At 44.5% G+C, this 23,110-nt stretch overlaps 2 protein-coding genes across 11 annotated transcripts in view; one reads left to right on the top strand and one right to left on the bottom strand.

Moving 5' to 3' along the window:
• dctn1 (dynactin subunit 1) overlaps positions 1–23,110 on the bottom strand; it is a 63,616-nt gene that overhangs the window by 34,772 nt on the left and 5,734 nt on the right. For 7 of the 9 annotated variants that reach the window (XM_008121603.3, XM_008121605.3, XM_062981931.1 and 4 more), the window contains exon 1: positions 7,933–8,223. The exons of 1 other annotated variant lie outside the window; for it this stretch is intronic. In XM_008121603.3, coding sequence (XP_008119810.1) covers positions 7,933–7,974 — 42 coding nt within the window. In that variant the 5' untranslated portion in view covers positions 7,975–8,223. Of the gene's footprint in view, positions 1–7,932; positions 8,224–18,252; positions 18,271–23,110 lie in introns of those variants that run through there. One more of the 9 variants, XM_008121607.3, reaches the window with a different exon arrangement.
• LOC103281007 (uncharacterized) overlaps positions 14,143–23,110 on the top strand; it is a 23,818-nt gene continuing 14,850 nt past the window's right edge. Inside the window, exons 1-2 of one of the 2 annotated variants that reach the window (XM_062981935.1) lie at positions 14,143–14,854; positions 18,295–18,922. In XM_062981935.1, coding sequence (XP_062838005.1) covers positions 18,766–18,922 — 157 coding nt within the window. In that variant the 5' untranslated portion in view covers positions 14,143–14,854; positions 18,295–18,765. Of the gene's footprint in view, positions 14,855–18,294; positions 18,923–23,110 lie in introns of those variants that run through there. The other variant, XM_008121614.2, reaches the window with a different exon arrangement.

The raw sequence follows: 23,110 nt of genomic DNA, 5'->3' as shown, positions 1-23,110 counted from the left end.
AGCAGTACTGCCCAGAAATAAAGCTTGAATCTACAAGGCCACAACATCTCTCTGCAATGCGTTCTCCCCAAGGTTTGGGTCCACCTCTCACTCAACCTTCACCTGGAATAATCCTGTGACCAGTTCCGAGCAAAGCAATTCAAAAGGTATGTGGACAAAAACTGGAACATGTCCAAAATGTGATAACCAAAATTGTCAAAAGTTTGGAAACCCAGTATCCCTCCGATGAGCAGTTTAGGGTGCTGAGGATGTTTAGCTTGGAGAGAAGGCTGAGAAGAGGACATGAGAGCCATATTTAAATATTGGAAATTATGTCCCTGCTACAGAGACTAGGACACAATGGAGCCATGGATTCAAATGGCAGGAAAAGAGACAAGCTAAACAGACATGGTATGGGGTTGCCACCTCTAAATGCTGTTTGCTGGCAAGACAGCACAGTCCACCTGCTAAGGAAGGAGGGCCCATTCAACTATCAAGGACTCTATCTCCTGCTTGATTCACAAACTGAAATTCAAAAATAAAAGGCACCCAGAAACACACAACCTTAAAACAAATCCCAGAACTGGCAAGGTGGGGGCCTTCTCACATGTCTCTCTTTCACCAAATATAAAAGCAATATGCCTTATGTTTCCTCTCAATCTTCTCTTCTATAGGTTAAACCAGGGGTTCCCAAACTTTTTACGCAGGGGGCCAGTTCACGATCCTTCGGACCATTGGAAGGCCGGACTATATTTAGCCACCGAGCAATAATAAAATAATAATAATAATAATAATAATAATAATAATAATAATAATAATAAAGAGGGTTGGAAGAGACCCCTTGGGCCATTTAGTCCACCCCCCTTCTGCCTCTGTGCACCAAAAGCACAAGCAAAGCATCCCTGACAGATGGCCACCCAGCCTCAATGTTAAATAATAATAATAATAATAATAATAATAATAATAATAATAATAATAGTAAGAGAAGAAGAGACCCCTTGGGTCATTTAGCCCAACCTCTTTCTGTCCTTGTGCCGTGGGGGCCAGATAAATGGCTTCGATGGGCCACATCCGGCCCCCGGGCCTTAGTTTGGGGACCCCTGGGTTAAACCAACCCAGATCTTTAAGCCGCTCCTCGGAGGGATGCATGGTCTCTAAACTGGTCTCTAAACCCTTGATCCTTTTATTCGCCCTCTTCGTCTGGACACCTTCCAGCTTGTCAATATCTCTCTTAAACTGTGGGGCCCAGAACTGGACACAGTATTGGAGGTGAGGTCTGACCCAAGTAGAATAGAGACCATGACTTCCCACTTTATTCTACTTTGGCAGATCCCATCGGGAATAAAATGGTGTCTAGTTCTGGGCCCCACAACTCAAGAAGGATATTGACAAGATGAAAAGTGTTCAGAGAACAGCAACCAAAAGATCAAAGGTTTGGGGGGCTACCCAGTGGGCCAACCAGTCATCAGAGGGCACAATCCATGGGAGCTAGAAATCAGCAACCCTCCACATAAACAAAGTATGAGCAAGCGAGAAGTAGCATTCTAAGAAAAAACCTCTTCCTACATAATTATTTTTAAAGAGGAACGTGGGAGAAAAAGACTAACACCAGTTGGACATTTTGGAAAATATTATGCATGCTGTGGCTCTTAAAACGAACTGGTAAAAATGCTGGTTAGAAGCTTATCAAAAACACAGCAATGCAGGTGCCCTGAAAAATGCTTACTCTTGTGCTCAGGGTATGTGAATTCAGAGCTTCAAAGACAGAAACGGCCTGTTTTAAAATCAATAAGTAATTTCCCCAGGCGGCTAATTGCAGGCAGCCGGCCCAAGCTTCTCAATTGAGGGGGAGGGGTCTTGCACACCAGCCACAGAATCTCATGTCTCCCACGTTCTCAAAATCAACCTCCCTGCCAGAATGTCATTTAAAACAGGGTTTCTAAAACTTTTTCCACTCACACCTTTTTCCCCTAAATGTTTTTACATGACCCCAGGTATATAAAGTAGGTGACCCCAACATTGAGCTCAAGGGAACCCCATTTGGGGTGTCAAGATCCTCAATTTAAGAAGCAGTTCCTTAAAATATGCTGCCAAGCATCTTCTAAAGCCTAGCACTGGTTACACACTGGCTCCACATCCAGGTAAGAGGGAAGGCCAAAGACCCACACACTCCCGGAGCTACCTAGTGCCGCTTTTGGGAAGCACTTGGAATGCCAGCTGCTCCAGAGGATTGAAGACCAGGCCCAGCTAAGAGGCTGGGACACTTCTTTACCCCCAGGACTCCTGAGGCTTCCCATACTACTCTGTCCCCAAGTCATGGGCTGCCCATACCCTTTAATGCCTCACATGGTTTGAGACTGGGCTTCCATTCATTCATTAATTCAGGGTTCCTGGGATGCTCTGCTTGGCATTGCTTTTGATGGAGACACTGGAGATGGAGTTCTTTCCTAAGTTATGACAGGGAGGATTTCATTTTGGGGGTGTTAAGCCTGTGGGTGAATACATTTTAATCTGCCCAGCATTTTATCCTTTGCGTGTACTGGGTTTTATTTTATTTGCACTGAGAAGAAGAGCGGCTGAAAGCATTCCACCTATATTGAGAAAAAGTTCCTTAAGGGGTCTGCAATTCCAGAACAAAAAGAATTAATCTCAGTTAATGGCAGCAGGAGGCTGCAATATGCTGGAATTGCAAACTTTGATAGCAAGCTGAGAAGTCTGCAGCAGCATGGGGAGAAGGAGGATTCTAGAAAAGCTCCAGATTTCAGGGAGGAAAATTAGCTGCGCTTGCATCCCCCTCAACAGGCGGCCATTTTCTGCTGGAAGACACAAGCAACCCCCTGCAGAACACCCACCGGTTTCAGGAAAGAGCCAAGGCTGGAAAGCAAGCAGGGAGCCACGGCAGGGAAGCTCTCTAGGGGGAAAGAAGCCCCCGGGTGTCTTTGCATCTGAACTGCCATTCAGGCCAACAAAGGCCACGCCATGGAGGCAGCAGTGGGGCTACAGCTGAGCCCCACTTGCACACACAGAGGGGACACACATTGGAGCACCTAGAGCACACCTGGAAATAACATATATGTTCAGAGGAAGCAGCCATGACATCTGCCCAACATGTCGGAAGGGGACAAATGGTTGAACTTTGAAAAAAAAAACCATGCAGATACCACCCAAAAACAAGCCTACTGCATTATCCGCCCTGAAGGAAGTTTAGGGAGAATGCCTTTTATCTCCTGGGAAAACTCCAAACATCCTTGGAGAACTCCAACCCGTGGGACGTCTCAGGGGAGAAAGACACTTTTGGAAATGAGTAGAAAGACTGGCTTCTTCACCCCCGGTTGAATATCAAGACTGGCACAAGAGTAAGGAGCCTCATATAGGAACCAGCATCTCAGGCCTGTGGAAAACAGCAGAGCATCATAAAGCATCTGACTAGCTTCTCATGAACTCTGTAGCCCAAAGTCTACACTGAATTGGCCTAGGCTAGGCTAGAAGCTGTGATATTTCAGCAAAAATTGCAAATACCATTTATACTCATGTATAAGTAAATCTGACACACACACACCAATTTATCCACAGGTCAATACTGAAGATGCTCTGTGTTCTCTGTTCTTTTGGGCACGTGGAGTGGCGTGGAATTAACAGTGACCACTTTTAATAAGGGGCTACTCTAAAAGCCTTGTGAGTCTTGCAGAGAAACTACAGCAAACCCAGATTTGAAATCACCACCATCGTGCCACTCTCCCTTAAAGGTCCAAAATGGCTAGTGTGGCATGTGGCTGCTGAACACCACTTGGGCAGGCAACATAAGACGAGTGGGGAAGGAGGGCTGCCTTTATTCCTTCAGTTTGGACAAGAGAGGACAATGAGGTGGGAGCAATTCTTGCCTCTTTGCATCAGGCCACTAATAGAGGAAGAATGCTTTCCTTACTTTTCTCCTTTTATTCAGACTGAACTTTCATTCTTTCTTCTCTTTTATATTTCTTTTCCTATCTGCATTTGCATAGATGTGGGCATTTTAATATCAGCAATGCAATTTACACACACAAACATCCACTGCAACCCTCCAAATAAAGAGATCTTCTCCTTCTCTTTAGCTCTTAGTATGTATTCCTCCATCCCCCACCCCCATGCATTTTTAAAGGGAGAGGGAAAAGATTTGTTACATGCCTCATTTTTACCCTCAACTTATCCATGGGTCATAGCAAAATTCATATTTTTTGCTTCAAAATCTGCTCTTGGTTTATACATAGCGTCAACTTATACACAGGCATATATGATAATATTTTAGCCTGCATTTATAGAACTGAAATTTCCAAGACAAAGGGAGTGACAGTTTCGCTACAATCTGCACTAATAAGGCCTCATCAAGAGTGAGGCATTCCATTTTGGGAACCTATTTGAAAGACGATATAGACAAACTGGAACAGGTTCAGAAAAGAGCAATGAGAATGATAAGATGGATGGGGACCAAAATACATGAGGTTGAGGGAATGGGGTACTTTCAGCCTGGTGAAAAGAAGACTGAGAGGTGATGAGACTGTCCTCCTTAAATATCTAAAGGTCTGTCACAGAGAGGAGGGGACAAGCCTGTTCACTGCAGCCTCAGGGGGTAGGACCAGACCCAAAGGCCTGAAATGACAGGAGGAGAGATTTCTATTGAACATTAGAAGGAGCTTCTTGATGGTAAGAACCATTTGACAATGGGACCCATTGCCTAGAAAGGTGGTGGAATCTATAAAAAGAGGCCAGACAGCTATCTGCCAGAGATGATCTCGCTGGAGCCCCTTCCAGCTCTATAATTCTATCCCAAAGCCACATTAGAAGGGGGTGCAGCTCTCCTTTTCCTTCTTTTCCCTCATTGCACTGCATCCACCTCCAAGTCAAATGTTAGATGCAAACCTTTAAGAGTCAAGGCTAACAATCAAGAACACTATTTGCACAGCTTGCAAAAAAAACTCCCAAAAAGGGCAGAACCTAACTAACTCATAGTCAATCACTGTGCATTTCAATTTGGAGGTAAAGTCAGGAGACCTGGGAGAACCAGAGCCCACTTGCTTGGCCTGAAGGTAACAGGCATTTGCTACCATCTTCTACAACAATGCAGATTACATTTGGGATAGAAGGTCTTACCTGGAGCCTTGTTCAATAGTCACAGGGCACTGAAGGCGGCCTTTACACACAGCAGAACTGCAGGCTAAAAGCACCTCAGTCTTCTGACTAAGTCATGGATGGACTGATGTGGTGGGCATGTGGGAGTGGGGGTAAGTAAGCCCAGCATGAAGTTGACTGGCTCAGGCAACCAAACCTCTTTATCAGCAGGCATGCCATTCCATGGTGCTGCCATCTTCCCTCCTCACCCGTGGAGGAGATTACTTAAGGATTAATAGCAGATTCATCACCCAGTGACAGAATGGGGGTGGTTGCTGCCTCATCAAAGGAGATCTAAACAGCAGGGACAACCGACTGAGACAAGAGAACAAGAAAAAAAGCAGCTTGGTTGTTTGCCTGACAGAAGACCTGCACACCACCGGACCTTTCTCTCAACCTGGGCATTTGTCTGGCATGGATTAAGGAAGAAAGAAGTGATCTCATCTGAAGAAAGAGGCAGGGTGAGTGTTACCTCGAGGCTACAGGAAGGAAGAGGAGAAGGAGGAGAAAATTGCTTAGGAGCAACCCATGTATAGAGTAGAGCAATGGGGGAGACCAGCCTGCAAAAGGGGCATGCTCATCAAGAGAGTGCAGAGAGCCTTGAGTGGCAGAAGGTACCCCAGAATCATCTCCTCTCCTTCCCAGCCAAGAAGAAGATATCTGTCCAGTAAGAAATGGGCCTGCACAACCCAGACCAGAAAAAACTAGTCCAGCACTTCATAAAAGCAAACAACAGCAACTACTCCAGACAACTCAAGCCAATGAGTCAATGCACATTCTACTGGAGAGGGACCAAGCAGCAATGCCACAGCCCTCAAGCTGGCAATGGAAGGACAAAGAAAATGAGCCTTCTCCAGATCCCACAACCAGATCCCAGGCTGTTCTGGTGAAACCTTAGAGTAGGAAGGATGCATCTTAATCCACAGTAGAATCACTGAAAGCCACCCTCCCCTTTCCCACTAACCCAGCTTTGTCAGACTACAATGCCTGATCTCCTCACTATTCCAAAAAGACCAGCAAGGCCTCCTTAAGACTATTTCACAAAGATGCTGCCTTTTCCCGACTCAGAGCTCTACATAAGCCTGGCTGAGTCCCATCTACACATTGGAAGTGTCTCTTTACATTCCTAGAAGGGGATCTTGCCAAGCCCTATCTGCAGAATGCCAGGAGCTACACTGGGGACTATGCCCCTTTGTCCCTTTCCAAGTGAACCAGCATCAAGGCCTTTGAGAACACAGAGGCCTACCTTGACAGGGCCACTACACACATCTCAAGGCCACAATCTCTGGCAACTCTTAACTTGCCACATTTGGGCTAGAGGATAAATAAAAGGATTCCACATGGTCCCCCAACCCTGCGCATAACAAAAATCCCTGTTCTACCAGCTAAGGCACCCTCCAGGAGACACACTTCTAAGAGGGAGAGAGCAGCCTTGCTGGATCAAGTCCGGCAAGCATACAGCATATGAGGAGGCCAAGAACAAGCTCCATCCAGCTTCCAGGTAGGCGTGGGCCCTAAGCTGCCCCTCACAGAGCCACACCAGGGAAGCACATGAGGAAACTCCTGAGATAACCATTCTGCACTTCTGATTGTCAGCTGAGCTTCAGAAATAGCCACCCCCCTTCTCACTGAGCAACTTCGGACAAAACGAAGCAGCTTCAGGACAGAGAACAAACCAGTCTGTCCACTAGCAAAGCTCCAGGGAGAAACAGGAGCTTAAAAGAAGTCACTGGGAGGCATGAGGGGGCATGGGCTGTGTCTTTGGCGCACTGGAAGGAAAACATAAACATACCATCTAGTACCATGGGTCAAGAAAATGCCTTGGCCAACTGGTAACAGTACCAGAAACATGCCAACAGCCAGCCCTAGATGAAGTGCAAAAGAACATTTGGGGTGGGGGGGAATAATGCTTCTAGGGCCTCAGGAGGGCACCTCCCCCAATACTTTTTTTTGGCAGAAAGACCCCTGGATCGCTTATCTTCTGGCTCTCCAAAAGCTTCCACTAGGACCCACATGGCTTTTCCAGTAGGTTGCAGGGTGATGCTGCAAGGTTTCACATTTAAAACACCTTATTTTTGGCAAAAGTAGCAGTGGAATTTTGCTGCCTCTGGTCTTGTTTTTCCTTCTGTTCCAAGCTGGGACATGTTTAGAAGTCCAAACGCCCCCCAGAAGAACCTGTGGGTAGAAAACTGGTTCTCAGAACCATCACAGCTGCCCATCCTGATCTAGTGTTACAAATCACAGAAAGGAGAGGGCTGAAGATGTAAAAAGACACAAGAATAACATAACAAATACAGCCCCCCCCCCCAATAAAAAAAACTCCACTGTGAGGCCAGCCTCAGGTTCCACTACTGTGATTGCAGTCGGTGCCTAAACTGCAATATGGTGGAAGTCTGGACTCCAGAGGCCATTCCGGCTTCTTCTCGGTGTGTGACTGTGGGTAAGGGGACCAAGGGCTGAGAACAGAAGAACCTACCGTCACCAGAGGCTCAGCTGACGCCTCATTACGCTACCAACACTCATTACCAAGAAATAACAGTGACTAATCTCATCCTAAAGGGCTGGGAGAACAAGAGAAATTCAGTCCAAGCAGCCAAGCCCACAGCATCCCTCAGCTGCAGGCTGGCAGGAATGCATCTTTCATAGGGAAGAACCAGCACACAAACATGATTTCTGCCCCCACCCCTTGAATCGGGGCCACCAGCCTCCTCCCTGGCAACAGATTGCAGGGAGAAATTCTGCCCAGAGCCCCTCGGCCCAGGTATGGAGGAGGGCCTTGACCCCTATGATTCCACGTGTGTGACTTACCCGGCTGAACGCGTGCCTCTTGGTCTGGGCCATGCTGGCCATCTCCTGCCCGCTTCAATTATTTCTGTGCAGGCTGGGCTTTAGCTGGTGGGAAGGGGCAGCCTGCCCAGGGAGGATGCCCCTCCACCGCTGCAGAGGAGGCCGACAACCATCCCTCCTCCTCCGCTCGCTCGAGAGCCACCCTCTCCCCGGTAGGGCAGGGCAGGGAAGGAGAGAAGAAAGGAGCCCTTTCCCGGGGAGAGGCGTCTCTCTCTGTCTTGCAAATCCTGCCCAGCTGATGGGGAGACTCACTCTGCGCTAGTGCTGCTCCAGACTCTTGCCATTGAGTCTGATGGCCCACTGGGTCCTAATGCCAGACTGTTCTCCTCTGAGGTGTCAGAAGGAGAAAGTGGAAGGGCTTGGGAAGGTGGACCAGGAAACAGAAGGATCTTGGGGCCCTTCTAACCAGGTCTGGAAACAACAGCAGAAGCAGCAGGCGGGTGCACCACAGGGGCAATGGGCAGCCAGGGCACCAGGGATGCTCCGCTCTCTTTCCGAAATAGTCTGGGGAAACCTCGGCCTGAGCAAGAAATAGGCACCCTTGGGTCTGCAATTCTGCACCCTGTACCAGATATCTCCTGCCAGGACTCCCTACGGCACGCACGGAAGATGGCACAGACCCCCACAAAGCTCAGCTGCTCGCCACAACCGCATTGGACAGGAGAGACGGGAGTTAACCAGAAGTGCTCTGAAGCCAGTCGGTCAACATACCAGGATGGAAAAGTCCAAAAACCCTTTGGATGTGTCTGTGGGGTGGGGGAGTTGCAGGCCATGGCTTAAGCTTCTGGCAGAACAAGATTCTTTAACATGCTTTGAAACAAAGAGGAAAAACCCCAGCAGATTATTGGCTGCTAACATTGAAATTGAGACAGGTAATCCCAGTCCTACTCGGCCAGCAAACCATCCCAGGGGTCGCCTCTGTGTAAATTTAAGGGCAAGTAGATACAGCCTGATCAAAGCTTTTCTTACTTAGGCTCTTCCTACAAGCCCCTCCAAGGAAAGAAAAGGCTGCATGCATGGATTCAGCCATTAACTGAGAACCATCAGGTGATCCTCATCAGAGCTAAAGAAGGGCCACAGCAAGTCAGGCCACAAACCTCTCCAAAGTCCCACTCACACTGCGGCCCACCAAAAGCGGCTTTTAGAAACCCTAGTTCCATCCTTCAGCTGCTGCTGCTATTAGCCCCCTTTGTCTCCTTCTCTCCTTCCACCTCCAAGCCTTCTGCCATTCAGCTCCTGGGCTTGGAATAGCATCCACCCCCATCATCCCCAGCGTGGCTGCCTCCCTCCCTCCCTCCCTTGAGAGTCCAGCTCAAAACCCATCCTGCACCTGCTTTCCTTGGTTCTGTTCCTTTGCTGCCATGCCGCTCTTCCAAATCCCACTGCTTCTCTTGAGTCCCTCCAGTCCCTGTCTTGCCCCACACATACAGTCAGACCCCTCCCCACATTCACACCATCACAAAACAAATGTAACTGAAAATCTGAAAGGTCCTAATCAGTCTCTTAGGCCCTTCTACAGTGCCATATAACCCAGATTATCAAGGCAGATAACCCACATTATGTTTTGAATTAGATTATATCAGTCTGCACTGCCATATAATCCAGTTGAAAGTAGATAATTTTATATGGCAGTGTAGAAGGGCCCTTAGTTAGGAGATGGCTGTTGAATTATCCCACAGGTGAAAGTGAAAAATCATCACTCCAGAGGAAACCAGCCCTACTTATTGTAACCTTATACTCAGGATGACTTCTAGAAAAATGACCTGGGGAAGGAGAGATGCTTACTGTCTGGCTGTATGTGTGCACAATCATGTTCAGGGAGCACTTACTCATCGGTCAATACATCCCATGAAATTATGTTTCTCAACCTGAGGTCCCCAGTTGTTTTTGGCCTTCAACTCCCAGAAATCCTGACAGCTGGTAAACTGGCTGGGATTTCTGGGAGTTGTAGGCCAAAAACAGTTGGGAACCCCAGGTTGAGAACCACTGCTTTAAAAGGTCATTCATTCACCTAAGAGAGACTAAGGCAGGTAGAGGAAGAGGAGCGTCCCACTTACAGGACAATTCTGTAATTTTCAAGTTTTCTATCAAAACTATATATTAAAAAACATTCCCTGGTTTATTTCAGAAAGCCCCCAAAAATGTTCAGCAAAATTGTAAAAATGCAGTATTATCACCCTTTACAGATTTATTTATTTCGTGTCAAAAGCATTGCATAACAAATACATTTTAAAATGATGAAAAAAGGAAATCACAAGCAACTAAGTAGTTTTAGACCAAAAACGGGCAACAGCAACCACAATGTCCGTAGCTTTAAACAACCCTTTACAGATAAAGGGGCATTTAACTATTTTAGGAACATAACATGCATTACATGCATTTCATTAGTCATGCAGTTATTATGACTGATATATTAAAATGCATTTTTTCCAGAAATGGAACTACAAGATGTTGCTGTAAGAAACACCTGAATTGTAAGGAACATTGTTGGTTTTACTAGAATATGAGAAACAGGTAAACCCTTCCCCCATAAAAAAAATCCATCAGCATTAGTAAAACAAAGTAAATTAATTTATGTAATCTAGCTCTTCAAACAAATATAAAACACTCTCATAAAAAGAACAGACAAAAATAAACCAATACTGGAACTGCAATGATGACAATGTTTGCACTGAAAGTCTGTCTGATACATAGTTTTTAGAAATAATTTGGAGGGAGTAAATAATAGAATACCTTATTCTTCACTCTAAAAGAGAATGTTTCCTACTCAATTTTGGAAGGGAGGGGGAAGGCTTCAGAAAAAAAGTAGAAAACAGATTTCCCCCCTCAAATATTCCTTTCTGCTTTTTTTCTGTTTTGGTCCTTCACATATCCCCTCACCAGCAAAAGCCACTGATCTGGCAGATTCCTTCTAGGGAGAAACATCTGGCACTTGAGAAGGCAAAACAGAGAAGACATACTTATTCCAGCCTGCCTTTGGGAATGACTTAAAAATCTTTAACTGGAGCAGCTATTGGGTTTAACGATAATTGCATTTTTATTTAGGTTACCATTTGGCCAACCGCCCTGTGATGCCAATGCACCACAAATGGCAGAGTTTTTTTTAAAAAAAAAAAAATAGCAAGCGGTATTCAAATTATTGGTAAATCCAGAATCAATATTGAAACCTCAAACACATGCCTTCATCTATAAGAGGAGGAAACAGACACGACGTGGGGAGGGGGCCCTTTGAGACCATTAGCTTTTAGGGGGCATGCACTCCAAGAATTCATGGCTGAAGCAGCGCCTTCATCCCTTGGGGCCAGAAAGTGTGGAGATCATCTCCTTTTCTAAAGTCTCATCCCACAAAAATCAATGTTGTGAGCAATTCATTCCCTTGGCTATATTTAACGTAAATAGGCTGCCACATGCACATCAACCTTGCTATCAATCACATGTTGTACGGTGACAAGGAAACCCTTCCCTTAGACTTTAACAGGCAACCCATCCCATTGACAACCCCTTTGCGGAGAGGTGAAGCTGTTCCTTTCCTCCTTTGTTTCTGGCTAGTTGCTCTCCACCTAGCTTCCAAAATTTAAGTCATGATCTCTTCACAGGTGTGGACATTCTTGAATTATGACATCCTTCATTCTTTCCTGCTTGGTCTATTTCTCAGAAATAGGTTATCCCTGTCTGTTATTACACCAGCCATAAATCCTATCCTGCTGCAAACTGGGACACAACAGGGCCAGATATTCTTGTGGCACAACCATGATGCGGCCACCTTAGATTCATGTTTCATAGGACCAAATATATAAACCTGCCCCAAAGCTTGATAGGAATTCACCCAGGAAAATCTTGGCAAATGATATTCACAACTAGAGGTCAGGCTAGAAGCTGGCACATAGCAGAACAGGCACCTGGCCATAGGGCCCTGTCCCTGAAGCTAGGAGAGATGGCTGCAGGCGCTGAGGCCGATAGTGGCCCCGTTCTGCCTCTGCAAGTAGACCAAGATCTTTCAGCAATCCTTCAATTCTCTATGCTACTCTAGAGCAAAAACAACACCAAAACAAGCTCACTGACCAGAAAGACCTCAAGGAAGAAAAGAGTGTTAGAGTGGGGCAGGGCAGGGAGGGGGGGTGAGAGGAAGGCCAGATGAAGAGGCTAACTTTCTGCAATAACCCAAAATAGTTTAGAAAGCTATTAAAAAAGGAAGCTTGTCTGAGAAAGGCCCGTTCTTCCCCTCTCAATGGCCACCAGCATGCCTAGAATGCCAAAAAAATGGATGTAGGCCCACCTAGCTCATGCTCCTTCCTCTGCATCAAAAGGCAGCACTGCAAGTACAGAATGTCATTAGAAACCACAAACAAACCTGCCACGAATATTGTCAGGCAAGGAGAGAGAGCCAACCCCCAACCCAAGCTGCATCTGAAGTCCTTTCCCTGACAGAAGGGCAAATGCACCAGCACCACTGATGGGCAGTGTGCAACAATCCTTCATCTCAAGCAAACTCTCCCTAGGCTTTGTTGCAAGATGATCCATGTCTACAGCCACATAAACACATAAAAATCTGAAAACGCCTGTTTTGCCTTCATACTTTAAAAGTTCTTTCTAAATTAAATAGGGGAAAAGTTCACATTTTTCTGTGTTTAACATTGAATTTAGCAGTTTTGCACTCTATCTTGCCAAGCAATTTTCCAATACTCATTTGTCTGAAAAGGTGACAGGGCTAACTTTTTCTTCATTATGAAATTAAGGTTACTCCCAGGGAGCAAGATCTTGTATTTAGCTATATCTGTTCTCCTTGTCATGTTGAAAATGACATCAGATTGAGGTGATAAAAAACAGTGGCCTATCAAATTGCATTTTCAACTAATTCTTTTGATTGGAGGATATATTTGAAGGTCATTCTCTGGCTAGAGAGATCAGAGGCCTCTCTTGGCTATAAACACTTTTACTAGGTTTAGAATTTCTACTTCAATATATAAGGTATTGTGAGCACTGTGTGGTAAAAATAGGGCAGAGAATAAAGATCAGAGGCTGACTTAAAACGAAGGAAGCCTACCTGTAGCAACAATGGCTTTAGGGTATTTTTTTTTAAACCAGATCTGTACATGATAAAACATCACATCTGGATAACGACACCATAATCTAAACCAGTGGTTCTCAACCTATGGGTCCTCAGGTGTTTTGGCCTACAACTCCCAGAATTCCCACCCAGTTTACCAGCTGTTAGGATTTATGGGAGTTGAAGGCCAAAACATCTGGGGATCCACAGGTTGAAAACCAATGCTCTAAACTGCTGTAATCCAAATGGAAGTGTTATTTATGAATGATTACATACCCAGAACATGTAATCAACTAAGATGAAATAGGTGCACTGGCCTCCCATTTATTTCCTGGTATAAATCAATGGCCTGGGGAGTGACCTTTTGTTATTGTTGCTGTTCTGTGCCTTTCATGCCATTCAAACTTATTGCAACCTACAGTGAATCTATCATGGGCTTTCTTGACAGAATTAGTTTATTAGTTCATTAGAGTGTGTCTTTCCAATCCTCTGAGGTTCAATGCCAACTGGGAATTCAAAGTCTGGTATTCAGAGCTGTGGTACAATACTCAGTCACCACCCCACACTGGCCTTTAGCAAGGCTCTAATAGCTGAGGAATAAAATAAAAAGGACAACCTCCCAAGGCCTCCCAAGCTTTCACTGCATCAGGAAAGTTTTCTTTTTCACCATTTAGAGATCTCTGGACAGAACAAGGAGCCACACATATATCTTAATTACCATAAATCAAAGATGAGCATCTATGGTGGAACTGGGAGCCACATTTTGGCCTCAGAATCCTCCAGGGTCCACATGAATCATCCAAAAAAGGAAACACTGGAAGGACAGACCTGAAGTCTATTTCTGGCTTGGAGCACACAAGCCAGAGCATGTGCCTCTGAAGCGCATGTTAAACTGCAGTCAAGTATTAAAAGTTCTACTTCATCACAGGATTTTAAAAAACCCAAAGTCTTCAATTGCAGCTGTATTGTCATCTGTGTAACTTTTTCTCACATATGTAACCAATCAAATGTACATCTGACAAATGCAAACAGGCACATAGAAACTTTAGTGCTGCTCCAATCAGCAGCTGGCACTTATCAGGGCAAGCTTGTTGTGAGCTGTTTTTCGGTTCTGTGTCTATAGAAAGGTGGGACATAAATGACGTAATTGTACCAGGTAAGGAAGTATACTATCAAAAGACAAGGACAGGCCACCCAAAAGAAACTCCTTCCTTCCTGCTAAGGAGCTGCTCAGCTGGGGCTAATGGCCCAGGCTTTTAACACAAGAGTAAGGAGCATGCAGATTTCAAAATGCTGCTGTCCTTCAAATCCCATGAGCTGCAACCAGCATGGGTACTGGCTTTGGGCATTGGAGAGTTGTACTCCACTATCATCTTGAGGACCAAAGGCTCTCTGCCCCAGTTCTGGCAGCTTATGCATTGAGTCAAAGGGGTTGAAGGAGGAGGCCCTTCCTTCAGTTATTTTGGCCTTCAGGGGAGCTGAGGAACTCAGAGAAACTTGGCTCCCTTCTCCACACAGAAAACGGTGATCCACTTGGCACTAGGACCCCGCTCCAGTCAAGAAGTATGCACCTGCGCACTGACAAACTGCAGCATTTCAGAATTCCAGCCGTAGTTGAAAAAGCCTCGCTGTGGGAGCAAAGCTGCAGCTGCTGCAAGAACATGCGGAGACCGTTTGACAGAGATGTTGTACGAAACCATTCTTCTTTCTTCTCTATCTTTCTCTTTTACAGCTCAACAACAGAAACTGTAGATCAATATATCCTGCTTCATTGAAAAGGTAACCATAGCAACACATGGAGGAGCTGAGGATGCTGCTGTCTGGTAACAGAAGGAGGTTAGTTTATTTCAGTTCTGGGTCACTTCCATCACTCACCCCCTCATTGCACAACTAAGTCCCCTTTCCATGTATATCCATCTTCTGCTCCTATGCACAAAAGGAAGACTCTCCTTTGCTGCACACATCTGTGTAGGAGTCGATGCTGCTCTGGTGTGTCACTGTCACACTTCTGTTCTCTGTTTCACAGCCAAGATTTCTCTCATCTTGCTATCTGTTCTGGTTTTCCCATTCCCTATCAGCATTCTCTTGTTCACTGGTATCATCTACCAGCTGCTATTGTAGTCCTTCATTCATCAGGATAGGTAACAACTAAGCATGAAACTTATCTTCATTTCATCCCTGCCTGGGCATTCTTACAACCACTTAAACTATGGCCAGCATGAAAGGTCACCTTAAAAAACTAAATGAAATACCCACCTACTCACCTACCATCTTAACAAGGGAAAACCAAAGGCATGCAACATGGCTGGATCTAGAAGTAACATTTCTGACCTCAGGACCCTTCAAAGAATTGTGTATTGTATCAAAAATGCACCCCCCAAATAAAACCCAAACAAGATTGGATCAAAGTAGTCCACCAAATGTATCATTTCCGTTTTTTAAAAATAAGATATGTAGGTGTGGCCCAGAACCTACTTAAAAGGAGAATTTCTGCTCAACCTTCATGCTTTAAAAAGACAGTCCAGAAGAATCTGAGATCACGGGGCCAAAAAATACCCCGTGTTGCCCACCCCTGAGCTTGATGAATTAGCCAATAGTCTTAAAAGGCTCAATATCACAGCATAGCCTAAGGAGCAATTCACCATCTGCCTGGAGTGCGGTACAGAACAGGGCCTTCTTTTGTCTCTTCTGAATGCACAATACTCTCAGTCGGTTTCCCTGGGTTCTCGGTTTATCAAGGACCACTTGATTGGGATTTCTATTTGACGCACATAGCTGTGCATGATGCCCCTTTGGCTTCTTTTTCATTAGAACTTCCCAGGAGAGTCAAGAGTACTCCTAGAACTCTGGCCGCTGGGCAATTGCAGAACTTTTTTTCCCTTACAAACAGAGAATCTACCCAATCCCTTCCCTATTAAACAAGGCTTGCTAACAGAAGATGAAAATGCACACCAAAACTGCTGTCTTGAGAAGTAAGCATTGCTGCCATGCTCCTCAAAGGAGAAACTGAGGCACAAAGTGGGAGAAGCCACATACTCCAGGACTTGGAACCCAGCCATGTAAGTAGGTACAGCAAAGGGAGGGGGTCGGGTCTGTGATCAAGTGGGGCTCATCCACCACTGGACAGCCACTGGTTCCCCAAACAGAATGTAGAGCTCTAAGTGAGAGACCGCAGCATTTTTGAAACATCTCTTAAACCCACTTTATCTTATTGTAGTTTTTGAAAGAAGTTTCAAATCCATATGCTCTTTTTATTAGGAAGGGGAAGCAATCCTGTCAAGGTAGTTCAGGCAGCAGAAAGCAGGAAGACAAGTCATGGGGCCCTGGCTATGTAAGAAGAGGTGCCAAAGCCCATTCAGTAAATCAGTAAACTGAAAGGACTTTTCTGTGAACAGGTGAACTACAGGTATATCCCTGTGCCTGGATGGAAGCTGGTTAGTTACTGTATTAATGCCACCTATTGGCCACATTCATGCATAATGCTAAGCCATAGTTTGGTGCTGCATGCAATTACTGCTCATGCTCCTCCACCTTCGCTTTTCCATATATTTAGATACATATTTCAGCAAAATAATTCCCAGGAAGCAGTATGTCACATATATCACCAGTACACCTATTAAAATTAACTCTTCCACTCTCTACCTAAAAACAATGACCATAAAAAATAGAGTTAAAATTGACTTCCCATCACTTCGCATCTTAAAGACATATGATGAAAATATAATCACGGTCATCCCATTAACTTTTTATCTTGAACAATTTCTTTACTCTATCTTACTATTTCAATATCTCATCTAATCTTCAAAACAAGCAAGCATTTTTACATGTTCTCTTTTCTTTATAAATGACATTAATCGTTCCCATTCTTTTGAAAAATTGCCAGTTGACTTCTAGAATCTAGATCAAACAAAATAACTTGCCCTTTTTTTGCCAGTTCTAGAACTTCTAAGAATCCAGTTGTCAATCGAGGATAGTTCTTTTTTCTGTTTTAGAACATAAATTGATCTAGCATTAATGCTACTTTTTGGAAATATTTATGCATGATTCCATATAAAGGTTTTGTGCTGCATGCAAAACTGCTCATGCTCCTTCATCTTAGCTTTTCCAATGCAGTCTAGATTAAGTTTCACTCCATCCATTTCCTGCATCTTTTCTACATATAATCAGGAATTACCAGTTGAAAACAATTCCAATAAATAGCTGCTGTAACAAAATGTTCTTCATTTGCCCCCTCCCCCAATGCTTTCTAATTTACTCCTAACTAATAGTTAACTGAATGTATTCAAACTTCTACATACAAAAAAGATCATTATGGAGAGCAAAATTCCCTCTAAGAATTTGGTCATGGCTGCCATTACATGCAAAGTAACTTTTGCTGTGAGACCAGGGAAGTCTTTCATTCTCGCTCTGGTAAAATATATTGCAATACAAAGCAAAATAGTTTTCAATGTAGTTGTGTCTCTTGCAGCATAAAAAGGAGGAAGGGAGAAGGAGAGACTGAATCTAGAACATACCTCAGAGATTAAAGCAACCAATATTTTTTTTAAAAAATTGCCTAGGTGGAGGTTAATAAACCAATAAGGATGCAACAAGACCATTGCCATATTTTCTGGAGTAATAATAATAATAATAATAATAATAATAATAATAATAATAATAATAACTTTATTTTTATACCCCACCCCATCTCCCCAAAGGGACTCGGGGCGGCTTACATGGGGCCTTGCCTGATAAAACAATCAAATATCAAAACACAGCAATAAAACAGTTATCCAATAAAAACATCAATTACAGTAAAAACAGTCTTTAAAATCAACATAAAACATACAATATTAACACTGGAGACTAATTCATAGAACCCAGGCAAAGTGCAACATGTGCCGAAATGCGCCAAAATGGGGAAGGTAATTTCACAGTTGAAATGCACAAAGTGCAATGTAGCATTGGCAACACCTCGAGAATGGGGTTATTATAAAATGGGCAGATAGATCAGTCCGACTCCAAATTAAGTATCAAATGCCTTTTGAAAGAGCCAGGTTTTTAAGCTCCTAAGGAAGGAGAGGAGGGTAGGGGCCTGCCTGATCTCTCTAGGGAGCGAGTTCCAAAGCCGGGGGGGCCACGACGGAGAAAAGTAAAGAAAAAGGTAACAAATATTAGACTCAAATCACTGAGGCAAGGAAAATAAATACACAAACATAACTCACTGAAAAACCAGATTCTGCCAACTTACTAACCATATTTCCTCCTTGTCTTTTGCTGAATTATCCACAACAAAGCTGGGACGAGAGAAGTGAGGGCAGCTGCAGTTCCTGCCACCCAAGAACCAGCCCTGCGCCCCTGGAAGGGCTGACCTCCAGCTGAGCTCTCTTTCTACCAAGGGCTGGCCTTGCCCATCAGGCCAAAGCACAGAATTGCCCAGTCACAACCAGCCACAAAAGGAAGCTTCTAAAGGATCACCCACTTCAGTTAAGTTTGTCCAATGGCAGAAAGAAACACCCCAGTCTCAGCAGACGCTAGGCACTCAGCCAACAACACGCCACAGCTCTGGTAGCCAGCATGTTAGACAAAGGAGCGGCACTGAGGCACCAAGCCCGATTCTCTCTTCATGAGCTACAGGACATGTCTAGTATGCAGCAGCTCTGAAGAAAATAATCAGACGGATCTGTTTGTTAAAGAAAACTTCATGGAAGGCAGCACAGGCCATATCCCCCTTGCACTCTGGACAAGGACATGCTGTTCAGCTACAGATGTGCACCATCCATGGTTTCCTTCCAGCCACTGCTAAAGATTCCCAGGAAAGGATTCACCCGGATACTCCTCGCCCCAACATCCAAAACCAGGAGGGCTGGCAGCTCCTCACCTACAACCCAACCAGCTCTCATGAAAAGCAAGACTGCACACTTGGTTGGTAGCTATGAATGCACTTGTTTCTCCTTTCTTTAAATGTTCTTCATAAGCTTAGAAAAAAGCAGGGAAAAGTTCCAGGCTGCGTGACAGGGGACACTTTGTAGAAATGTGTCATTTAAGTGTTTGAGTACATTTTATGCACCTGAATCTTCTACTGACGTTGTACATTTTGATCCTCCTCTTCTTTTACATTCCTGGCACTTGTAAAGGTTTTACAAAATTTATATGTCAGAAGCCACATTAATCCCTCAAGTCCATCTGATGGATTCTTAGATCTTTTCATCCCCCAGCTGGCAAGAATTATTCCGTGTCCTAGTCTCCAGGGCAGCAGAAAACAATCTTGCTCCCTCCTCTCTATGATTTCCCTTCACACATTTATACATGGCCATCGTGTCCCCTCTTAGCCTTCTCTTCTGCAGGCTAAACATGCCCAGCTCTTTAAGCCGCTCCTTATAGGGCTTGTTCTCCAGCCCCTTGATCATTTTAGTCGCTCTCCTCTGAACACATCCCAGTTTGTCAACATCTCCCTTCAACTGCGGTGCCCAGAACTGGACATAGTGTGATTCCAGGTGTGGTCTGACCAAGGCAGAATGCAGGTTCCATTCTACCAAAGAACCCTTTATCATGTGGATGATCTGCTTTGATAACACAAGCCAACAAAATCAAACTTTTTGTAATCATCAGAAATGAGAGTAGCACAGGTTAATTTAATTTTTATGCTGATTTTAAATACCGTATATCTTTATTTTTTCCCATCATGTGAACTTTTTAAAATATGGCAAATGGTATATTACAGCAGACTACTGTGAATTTTTCGGGCTGTATGGCCATGTTCCAGCAGCATTCTTTCCTGATGTTTCGCCCACATCTGTGGCAAGCATCCTCAGAGGTTGTGAGGTATATTCGAAACTAGGCTACTGAGGCTTATATATCGTGGAAGGTCCAAGGTGGGACTCTAGTCTGCTGGAGAAAGTTTGAATGTTGCAATTAATCACCTGATTAGCATAGGTCTTGCAGCTTCAGAGCTGATTCCTATCTGGGGGAATCCTTAGCTGGCCTTGATTGTTTCATGTCTGGGATTCCCCTGTTTTTAGAGTGTTATATTTTATTTGTTGTCCTGATTTTAGAGTTGTTTAAATACTGGTAGCCAGATTTTATTCATTTTCATGGTTTCCTCCTTTCTGTTGAAATTGTGCACATGCTTGTGGATTTCAATGGCTTCTCTGTGTAGTCTGACATGGTAGTTGTTATAGTGGTCCAGCATTTCTGTGTTCTCAATATTCTGTGTCCAGGTTGGTTCATCAAGTACTTTGCTATGGCTGACTTCTCTGACTGAAGTACTCTGCCCTCTGCAGTGCCTTTCATGTTCCTTGATTTGTGTTTGGGAAATGCTGCTATGTTTGGTGGTCCTTATGTAGACTTGTCCACAGCTGTGTGGTATATGGTAGACTCCTACAAGGCCATTAAATGCTAATCAAGTGATTAATTGCAACATTCACACTTCCTCCAGCAGACTAGTTCTTTCTCCCATCCTGGACCTTCCACAGATATATAAACCTCAGTAGCCTACTTTCCAATATACCTCACAACCTCTGAGGATGCCTGCCACAGACGTGGGTGAAACGTTAGGAGGGAATATTTCTGCAACATGGTCACAGCCCGAAAAACTCACAGCAACCCAGTGATTCCAGCCATGAAAGCCTTAGACAACAGACTACTGTAAAGTCTGCACATTTCACATCATATTCTTGTAACACAAACCAACAAGTATTTTTCATCAGTTATGGAAAATTGAGATTTTTATGCTGAATTCAGATCTGTGTTTATTTTTTCTCTATCATGTGTGGTTTTGGCGATGGAGCTAATTGAATAATTAATGCATTTACACAATGATATCAATAGAATATAATTAACCACAAACCAACAATTATTTTTCATCAGATATAATTTTAGGTCATTCTTATAGAGTTTTTTGCACTGTTTATTTTTTCTCTATCACATGTAGTTGTTGAGATGAGGTTAAGCAAATAAGTAATGCATTTACACACTGATATCAATTAGATTCTATTGATAGTTAAGGTAAAGGTTTTCCCCTAACTTTAAGTCTAGACGTGCCTGACTCTGGGGGTTGGTGCTCATCTCCATTTCTAAGCCGAGGAGCCAGCCTTGTTCATAGATGCCTCCAAGGCTTTGAAGCAAAGGCTGGATGCCCATCTCTCAGGGGTGCTTTGAATGTGATTTCCTGCTTCTTGGTAGGGGTTTGGACTGGATGGCCCATGAGGTCTCTTCCAGCTCTATGATTCTATGTGGCCAGCATGACTGCACAGAGTGCTGTTACCTTCCCGCAGAAGCGGTACCTATTGATCTACTCACATTTGCATGTTTTCAAACTGCTAGGTTGGCAGAAACTGGGGCTAATAGTGGGAACTAACTCCACTCCCCGGATTCGATCTGCCAACCTTTCGGTCAGCTAGATCAGCAACTCAGCAGTTTAACCCACTGCACCACTGGGGACTCCAGATTCTATTGATATCAGTGTGTAAATGCATTCATTATTCAGTTAGCCTTATCACAAACACTACATGTAATAGAGAAAAAACAAACACAGATCTGAATTCAGCACAAAAAAAAACTCTCTACGAATGACCTAAAATTATATCTGACAAAAAATACTTGTTGGCTTGTGTAATCTGGACTTTACAGGGCAGTGTAGAAGGGGCCTAAGTTGCACCTCATAAACTTCAATTGGGAATTACTTCCAGCTTATCTGTACGAACGTGTCTCTAGCTACGACCCACCTCGAAGTTTAAGATCTTCAGGTGAGGCCCTGCTCTCGCTCCCGCCAGCCTCACAGGTGCAGCTGGCGGGGACGAGAGACAGGGCCTTTTCAGTGGTGGCTCCCCGCCTATGGAACACCCTTCCAAGCGAAGTCAGGCAGGTTCCCTCCCTTTTATCTTTTCATAGGAAAATTAAGACCTGGTTGTGGGACCAGGTCTTCGAACAACACTAGAAGCATTAAGTATTATAATGTGTGCTGGAACTCAATTTGATAGACTCGTATTTTTAGATCTGATTGCGCCTATCTGCTATTTAGTATTGTATTTTATGACTGTTGCTGTCATTAATTAGTTAACTATTTTAATTGATTTGTATTGTATTTTCATAGAATCATAGAATCATAGAATAGTAGAGTTGGAAGAGACCTCAAGGGCCATCTAGTCCAACCCCCCGCTAAGAAGCAGGAAATCGCATTCAAAGCACCCCCGACAGATGGCCATCCAGCCTCTGCTTAAAAGCCTCCAAAGAAGGAGCCTCCACCACGGCCCGGGGGAGAGAGTTCCACTGCCGAACAGCCCTCACAGTGAGGAAGTTCTTCCTGATGTTCAGGTGGAATCTCCTTTCCTGTAGTTTGAAGCCATTGTTCCGTGTCCTAGTCTGCAGGGCAGCAGAAAATAAGCTTGCTCCCTCCTCCCTATGACTTCCCCTCACATATTTGTACATGGCTATCATGTCTCCTCTCAGCCTTCTCTTCTGCAGGCTAAACATGCCCAGCTCTTTAAGCCTCTCCTCATAGGGCTTGTTCTCCAGACCCTTAATCATTTTAGTTGCCCTCCTCTGGACGCTTTCCAGCTTGTCAGCATCTCCCTTCATCTGCGGTGCCCAAAACTGGACACAGTATTCCAGGTGTGGTCTGACCAAGGCAGAATAGAGGGGGAGCATGACTTCCCTGGATCTAGACGTTATTCCCCTATTGATGCAGGCCAAAATCCCATTGGCTTTTTTAGGTGCCGCATCACATTGTAGGCTCATGTTTAACTTGTTGTCCACGAGGACTCCAAGATCTTTTTCGCACACACTGCTGTCAAGCCAGGCGTCCCCCATTCTGTATCTTTGATTTCCATTTTTTCTGCCGAAGTGAAGTATCTTGCATTTGTCCCTGTTGAACTTCATTTTGTTAGTTTCGGCCCATCTCTCTAGTCTGTCAAGATCGTTTTGAATTCTGCTCCTGTCTTCTGGAGTGTTAGCTATCCCTCCGAGTTTGGTGTCATCTGCAAACTTGATGATCGTGCCTTCTAACCCTTCGTCTAAGTCGTTAATAAAGATGTTGAACAGAACCGGGCCCAGGACGGAGCCCTGCGGCACTCCACTTGTCACTTCTTTCCATGATGAAGACGACGCATTGGT

This window comes from Anolis carolinensis, chromosome 5, assembly GCF_035594765.1.
Source record: "Anolis carolinensis isolate JA03-04 chromosome 5, rAnoCar3.1.pri, whole genome shotgun sequence".
Taxonomy (NCBI): domain Eukaryota; kingdom Metazoa; phylum Chordata; class Lepidosauria; order Squamata; family Dactyloidae; genus Anolis; species Anolis carolinensis.
The sequence above is the reverse complement of the archived record's forward strand: the minus strand, read 5'-3'. Positions and strand labels throughout refer to the sequence as shown.